The 8,142-nt window shown below is 40.4% G+C and overlaps 1 protein-coding gene across 1 annotated transcript; it reads right to left on the reverse strand.

Annotated features, from left to right (window-relative positions):
• LOC117123156 lies at window positions 1-973 on the reverse strand. Its single transcript, XM_033269006.1, has 2 exons — window positions 683-973; window positions 1-543 (listed from the first exon to the last, which is right to left on the reverse strand). The coding sequence occupies exons 1-2, from the start codon at window positions 971-973 to the stop codon at window positions 1-3; spliced, it is 834 nt and encodes a 277-aa protein (XP_033124897.1).
• Window positions 974-8,142: the final 7,169 nt, after the last annotated feature.

Here is an 8,142-nt window from a genome sequence, read left to right on the forward strand (position 1 = left end):
TTAACATTGACGCTGGATACCACGGATTACTTCTCGGCCGCGCAGGATCCATACTCGTCGTCTCAATTCAGCGAGAAGCCTTTCGGTTCCAGGATGATGAAGATTCTCATCAGTTTTCTTAATGATTAGCTTAATGATAGGGTGCTTTGGTTCTAAAATAACTGGAGTTTTCTGCTCCTGTAGTAGTTGCGCATTATTTAGTCGGCCACCTACACACATTAATCCGGTATCCTCATCGATGATAGGGTCCAACTGGTTAATTCGGGATGTACGATCCACATTCTTCCCACTCTTCAGTGCAGAAAGTTCCTCAGCAAAGGATTCCCTTTGGATGATAACCCAACCCTCTCTCTCGAGCATGTGCGGAGCCGCCCCATCTAACCTAGTCGATAGGTATGTCATTAATTCGTCATAAGTTCTGCAATCATTTATTTTAGATTGCTCAGCAACATCAACTATTCCGCAGAATGCTGTTTTACGGATCTCAGGAGAACAATCTGCAGAATCAGATAAATCCGGTATCTGAGGCCAGTTCTCCTTGGGCTGCACAAGATATGAGGGTCCGTATTTCCATAGTTGGTCATTAGCAAGATCTAACAATGGCTTCCCTCTTGTGTTGACGTAATGCTATGGACATTTTTCTGTTAACTGCAAAATCTCTGTGACTCTAGTGCCCACAAACACCTTGTAACGACAATTTTCGGAACACAGCCATTTTAGAATCACTCCACAAGTGCATCTCAGTTATCGTCAGGGTTAACTCGTTCTTAATGAACTCCAGAAGTTTAGCACCAACCAACGCTGCGCATAACTCAAGTCTAGGCATACTAAGTTCTTTCTTAGGAGCTACTTTAGACCTAGCCATCACAAAGTTTGTCCTGATTCCTCCATCACTTTCACCTCGAAGGTAGGCGACCGCCCCGTAAGCACGTTCAGATGAATCGCAAAATACATGTATGTGATGGGAAGTCATTTCCTGTGCCATATAACATCGTTGAATCTTAGTTGGTAGGTTAATTAGCTCCGTTTCCCATTGCCGCCAACGATCTCGTAAGTCCACTTCCGTAATCTCTGCATCCCAATCACGCCTCTCGGTGCGCCATCCAATATATCTTGCACCAGGATCTTCGCTCGGATTAAGAATGGCGTCAAGAACCCAAGTGGGTCATATTGACTGTGCGTAAGTTAAGTACACTATGAGGATTCGGTTTGTACATCAATGTATCTGTGAAGGTGTTCCATCCCATGCCGAGCATGGGCTCAGGAGAAGTGGAATCTTGTTTAAACTCACAAACACTGTTCTTTGACAGGATTTCTGGGGGTAAATCTTGCAGTGCCTCAGGCTCATTGCTGTTCCATTGTCGGATTAAGAACCCCGCTTCATTGAATAATGTCCTCATCTCTCTGATCAAATTTCGGGCCTCGTCGATTGATCTCATATTATCTAAACAGTTATCTACATAGAACGCTTCTAGCACCGACCGCTTAACTGCCGGAAATGCTTCACCCCTTTCATTCACAAGACTTTGGAGTGCATACGTGGCACAGCATGGGCTGCATGTGGAACCGAATATGAGTACTGACCATTGTTAGATAGTCGAATTCAGACTTTCATCACAATTCCTCCAAATAAATCTGAGTAACGGTTGGTCTTGGGGACGAAGGTGCACCTGATGGTACATAGCCTTTATATCGCCTGATATTGCTACATGATGATGGCGAAACCTTAAAATCACTACAAGAAGTGACGATCCCAGGCTAAAACCAGGTAGTAGATGTTGGTTCAGCTTCTTACCCTGATACTCATGAGAACAATTGAACACCAGACGTGACTTTTCATTATGTGTCACAACATGGTGAGGAACGTACCAAGATTCCTCGGATGTTTCAGATTCTTCCTGGGAGAGAGTTCTCACAAGTCCATCTTCTGTTAGTTTATTGATCAGTTGGTTTTGAATGGTAGCTTTCTCTGGATCCTTTCGGTAACCTCTCTCAGTTCTCTTCATCATAGGAATTACTGACTCTGGGCCAGCCTTGAATTTGATATCACTACTATCACGAAGGAGTGGTACTACAGGTACTATCCTCTCTACACCCTCAACTGACTTACGGCAGGTAAGACTTTCTAAGATTGCAATGGCCTGTTTATCTTGTCTGGACCTTGTTGCTTGTCTGGTTGCTGGTAGTACATCGACTTTACACAACCTTTCCACATCGTCCTTCAGACTTTGGTCACATGATATATACATCATGGCATTAGGAGCATGTTTTGAAGAAGAGTCGTGGGACCTTGTAAACACCAACCAAGCGCTGTTTTCACCACAACGGGTGCAGGTTCATTTCCGGAACGAATGGTGTCTTCTCTGTGTATGGCGACTATTTCATGTGGTAGTACCAGGTGGACATGATCCGATCCTAACAGTATTAGTGGTTTAACCTGGTTGATTTCTGGAAGCGGTATGTGATTGAGGTGTATTTCTGTTTGAGCTCTGTAATTGGGTACGAGTAGTAGACATGTTCAGGTTGGCGCTGTAAAGGTATCATCCAGATTATATCTTTCCTTCGTCTCTCCTCTAGCTGATACCTGCAAGTTCAACTTTCTACATTGACATGTTGTTTTATCTCCCTTAATTGTGGCCAATACTATCTCATCCTGCACACCTGATTGGTTCAGCATTGCTACTGCCTCAGACAACACAACAATGGTTCTCATACATCCGTCATCCAGTAATGCATATGTATCCAACTGAGTTGTGGCACTGTAGAGGGTGACCGGCAGGATTTTTAAGAATACATCCTGTGATACACGTTGTCGATCTACATAATGAACAGTGGATTCAGGCAGCAATGAATTATGTAATACAGTAAGGTGTAACTGGTCACACAACTTGCATGGTTTCTTCATGGTACAGGCTGCTTCGTTATGTTTTCTTCCACATCTCGCACATCTATTGTTATTCTTTACCCATCTTCTAATGGCTTCTGTTTCCAACTCCCTGAAGTCCTTGCAGCTACCTAAGAAATGATCGACTCCATTACAGTACGGACAAAATATCTTCGGGGGTCTATTAGCCGATGTTCCATTCAAACCTTTCAGCCTGGATTCCTTTACTAGATTAACAGGAGTTGGTTTCGTCCTTGGTTTCTGGTACTTGGTTTGCTTTGGACGGCTTAAATATCCAAAAACTGGATCGTTCACCTCTGTCGCAGCCGCATCGACGAATGACATAATCAGCTTGATTGTAGGTCTGTCACCTTTGTCTTTAATGCGCTGATTTTCTCTAGACCAGCGGAGCTGTAGAAATCTTGGTAGTTTATTTACAATAATCTGTAACCCTTGTTGGTTGTCCAGTTCATTTGAATATCCTAGGGCCTGTGTTGTCTCCACACAATTGTGTAGATCATCAGCAAATTTTCGAAGAGTTTCAGTCTCTACTTTGGGGTTGGCTTTAATCTTTTGGATCCAGTGCTGGACAATTGTACCCCGATTACCGTATCTCTCATGTAGTATGTGGCAAGCATCTTTTTAACCCATCGCAGTGGGCTGGATGGCACAGCACTGAATTGCACTGTACGATTCACCTTTGCAGTGACGAAGTAGGTAGACTAATTTAATCTTATCCTCCTCGCCTTCCATTAGGCTGTAATAAACGGAAAGTATTGCAATCTATCACCGGTGAATTCAGCAAGTTCTGCAAGGAATGGCAAGAACCTGAGTGAATTATTGAGGGAGGAAGCAGCAGACATAGACATTGAAGTATCATGAGCTTGAGACTTTGTGACTGCATTATTACTAACATTGGCTATTGGGGGACACCCCATTCACTACCCACGTCGTGCGTTTCGACATTATCAGAATTAGGATCAGGGTTGACATTATCTTCGGTATTATCTACTGAGTTTGCCTCATGAATGTTTGCAGAATTATCTATCAGTTCTAAATCATTCAACAGCTTCTCTATTTGTGAGAATACCGTAATAAATTGGCTCTGGCAATTCCTCATCCATTCCTCTTCCTCTTGGTACTCTTCATCATCGTCTACTACGCTCACCAATTCTGTATGTTTATCTTCTACAGTACTGAAAAAGCCTTTCAAAGACTGCAACTTTTACACTCCATCAGGTTTGGCTCCGGCTCCGGCTCGAGGGACCATGTTAAGAAGTGAGTACAAAGGCTGGTTCAACAGTTCCAATCAATATTTAATGTTCAAATGGTAACGTAAACAATGATCACAATCAATGTAATTCCAGAGTACTACAGGTTAACAATCAGGATTTATGGTAAACACTATACTGGCTATGCAGGTCGTAGTTACAGTAGCACATTTGCGGTACGATGGTTGATAATATATCGGATGATGGTAGATATGGTTATTGGGATGTGATGCTGATGATGATGATGATGGTGGTGGTTTCTTTTCATTAACTCATCAATTTTGGTAGTGGTTGTCGGAAGTTTCTGTCATCACAACAAGTTTGAGGGCGCACAACATAAATCATTAACAAGAAAGGTACTGGCAGTTCGTAACAATTGTGAATTTTTTTAACAAAGAAATGTCAAGATCTTTTAGACAAGTGAATCGGTTAAGTGGTTATTTTTCTATGAATAATTAACCACGCCGAAGTGGCCTTGATTCTGTCACAAATTAAGTTTTTAGATGGCAACAACAAATCAAACAATTTTAAACTTAAAAGTGACGGAACTTTAATGTACTTTAAAAATATGATTTAAAGTACTTTTAGAAAAAGTATTAATTCAGCTACAATAAACCGTTTTAGAAAAATTGATCCGATTTTTTGATCAAAGATATTGCTAAAAAAAAAACCCCATTAAAAGTCATCTAATTTTTGGACCATATTGGTGAATATAACCGGAAATCTCTGCGCGTTGCTTAAGTTGTGCCTACGAATTGATATGTATAATTTGTATCATATTATTCAATACTGTTATGTATTACAGTATGAACCTTAGGTCTATTAAACTTGCCTGTTTGTCTCATGACAAGAGATCTACACCTGTTAACAAAATGATTGAGTTTGTGACACTTAGTACAAACTGTATGCAGGACATTTAATTATTTCGTGATCTCTACCACAATATGTACATTGTTTTACAATATCTTTACTGTTAGGCCTATGTGATACATGTTTACGTTACCATCACTATCTGTACTCGTACTTTATGCAATATCTGCTTGCTCTCTTCCTCGTACTAACAGTAGGATGCCATGTTATGTTCATCCTTTTCCATAAGCTCTCTTCGAAATTTATCTGAAGCACATCCAGCTAATATCTGGGTCTTAATTTCTCTTCCAATATCAGAAACATCACATTTAACTGCTTGTTGGTGCAACCTGGTATAATAATCTTACATAAGTTCAACCCTGTTTTGCAGGAGCCTTCTAAAAACCAATGATTCGTAATCTTTATTATATAGAGGACTGAAATTCTTTATTTCGTCATAACTCGTCGTAGTACTAGCGCTGCTTGTACTGCTCGACCCCGACCTGCTTGAAGACGCGCTTGGTTGTGACGTCACTGCTGCCCTAGCCATCTGTCGCGGCAGTGCTAGGCCTAAAAGTAGGCTGTTTTAATAGAACATCTACTTCGTCCCTGGTGATCTGGGCCTCCATGAAATAATAATAGTGCTTTCTTCCTATTATCATTGCTTTTGTTATTCGCTATTATGCCAATCTCAAAATGCCTTATCCATCTGTCCCATCGTTGGGGACGATCAGGCCTATGGACGTTGAACTGTGCTATGTTCATCGTTGCTGTGCTATTCAACATGGCTTCAGTGGTACTCTCTTCGTGGTAGAACTTTGCTCTTCGAAATCTGAGATTTGTCTTACTATTATTTTTTCTGCCATTAGGATTATCCTCGTCGCCAATGTCATGTTGTATGATCTGTAGTATATGTAACTACGCATACTTTGTACAAAACATTATCATCATGATATGGTTCTCTGTCCTTCTTTTATTCAATCACCATCGCTCATCAACACAAGTTCCAACTTGAGGCCTACCAACACGAGGCCTACTGAACTGAGGGAGAAACAACCACATTCAACATATTGTTTAACATTTTGGCAAATTTATATCGCAAATACTGTAGGTGGCGCTACTGCCAAAGCGTGTATAGAGTTCCTATGTAGGAACTAAGCGTGTATAACCACAACACCACAATTATTACATCTTTTTTTGCGTTCATTGTGCGTGTTTTGAACAATTACAAGTTACTAACAACCTGTACATTACTGATTCCATTGGTGAGTCCTTGAATCGATTCGTGCCTACATGCGACACAAATATTTTCTACCGGCCACTTGTGTGCCGCTTGAGTGCACTGCCACTTTTGTCTGTGTCCTTTTGGCGTTCCATAGCAATATTTATGTTGATCATTAATCATCACGCGGGGGTCGAAGAACGAAGCACAGTCGTTTTTGAGGATGGAAGTATTACATGTGGTAAGCTTTAATTTTAGGTGTATTTTCTTTTGGAATCTTATGGAATACAACATTTAGCGTGCTAGTCTAGACTAGCAAGCCATAGGCATAGTCCTAGCCTAGGTGTAGCAAGCCATAGGCATAGTCCTAGCCTAGGCTACACCGAGGGCAAATTATGCCTAGGCTAGCCGTCGTAGTAGCGCTTAGGCTAGAGGAGGGGCCTGCCAACTACTACTAACTAGGCTAGCTAGGCCTCTGAAATAGTGTAGCCTAGGCACTAGGCTAGGTAGCCTATTTATATAGGCCAAGCAAGGGTTCCAAGTTGGAAGAAGTCACTGGTTTTTTTTATGAGCGAGGCCCGGGGCTAGGCCTACTGTAGCAGTGTAGCGAATACAGATCATTTCGGTCGCGCATCATTTCGGTCGCAGTTTGTTTTCAACAAATATATAGAGCGCCAATGGAGTTGTGAAAACGCCAAATTTAATATAACTAGGCTTAATTATAATTGTAAGTTCGTCAATCGGTTTGTCGTACTTTTTTTTAGGGTCCTACTAAATACCACACGGAACACACGGGACCACTCGCGACCACTCGGGAACACACGGGTGCAAAAATGATAAAAATATTACCACACCAGAGTAGAAAACTACTTAATAATCAATAGAAACCAACTTTTAGAACGGTAATTATCCGAATTCCGTTAAAAATCGATGTATCTTGATTTTGTTTTGTTGGTTTTTCCCGTCGTATGTCGGTATGTAATGCGTTGACATTGTGGATCTGTAACGCACTGCAGATACGCATTCAACCATGACCTTCATGTCTGTGTTTCATAGCATCAATCAATATAGGCCGTTATAAACCTATTCTACATAAAACGATAAAATGAGAATTTTAATTTTTATGTGTTGTTAGATTGATCGTTTATTTTCATTTTCTTTCAAGCTCGTATATGTTTTTTTTTTCTTTTTCAGTGAAGAGCCTACATCAATGGAATAAAGAAGATTGCATTTGATAAAATATATTAGAAGTGAATAAATACAGAACTATATATATATATATATATATATATATATATTGAATGGAGTTAGCCGTTAACACTGTTGAATAAATATAATATAAATCATTAAAGGTACATATACAGTGTTTAAATAAGGACATGATGGAACATCGTAGGCTACGCCCTTATTGTTTATGCTAATATAAAGTGTTTAAAAAAGGTTTATTGTAGGAACGACCGAGATATTCGTTTAGTAATAAACGTATTTATGTCACTCATTTTAACCTTTGTTATTTTTTTTAATAATGTGCTGTGCTCTTATTTATCTACTATTTATATCCATTACATATCTTTCAATTAATTGTTATTGTGCTCTGTGAGGATGAATTCGTAAGATACTCATTAGATGGAATAAAACCCACAGAGGCCTAGAATGGCAATTTTTTTTCCCCTATTTCTTTCAGTAAGTTAATTAGACTTCACGTACAGTGCCTTGAATACTTTAGAATATGTCTCTCGACGCAGGGTTCCCGGAACGCCGCCCTCAGCGTCGTGTGCGAAGCACAACACAGGCTCAGAAGTGGAACGTGAATTTGGATATGGTTTTGTAGTCAGATTTGCGAGAAAAACTTCAGCTACCCGTATTTCTCGACTGAGACGTCAGTAGGAGCTGTAATTTGTCTCTTATACACATCT

The sequence above is a fragment of the Anneissia japonica genome, unplaced genomic scaffold (genome assembly GCF_011630105.1).
Source record: "Anneissia japonica isolate Jap-2015-1 unplaced genomic scaffold, ASM1163010v1 scaffold560_len657749_cov147, whole genome shotgun sequence".
Classification (NCBI taxonomy): Eukaryota; Metazoa; Echinodermata; class Crinoidea; order Comatulida; family Comatulidae; genus Anneissia; species Anneissia japonica.

Bases quoted from the DNA above. Each gene is read 5' to 3' on its own strand.
- LOC117123156 (XM_033269006.1), bottom strand. From the start codon at position 973: ATGACTTCCCATCACATACATGTATTTTGCGATTCATCTGAACGTGCT. The intron at 544-682 runs GTTTGTGGGCAC...TATCTTGTGCAG, and splicing joins GAAAATTGTCGTTACAAGGT to CCCAAGGAGAACTGGCCTCA.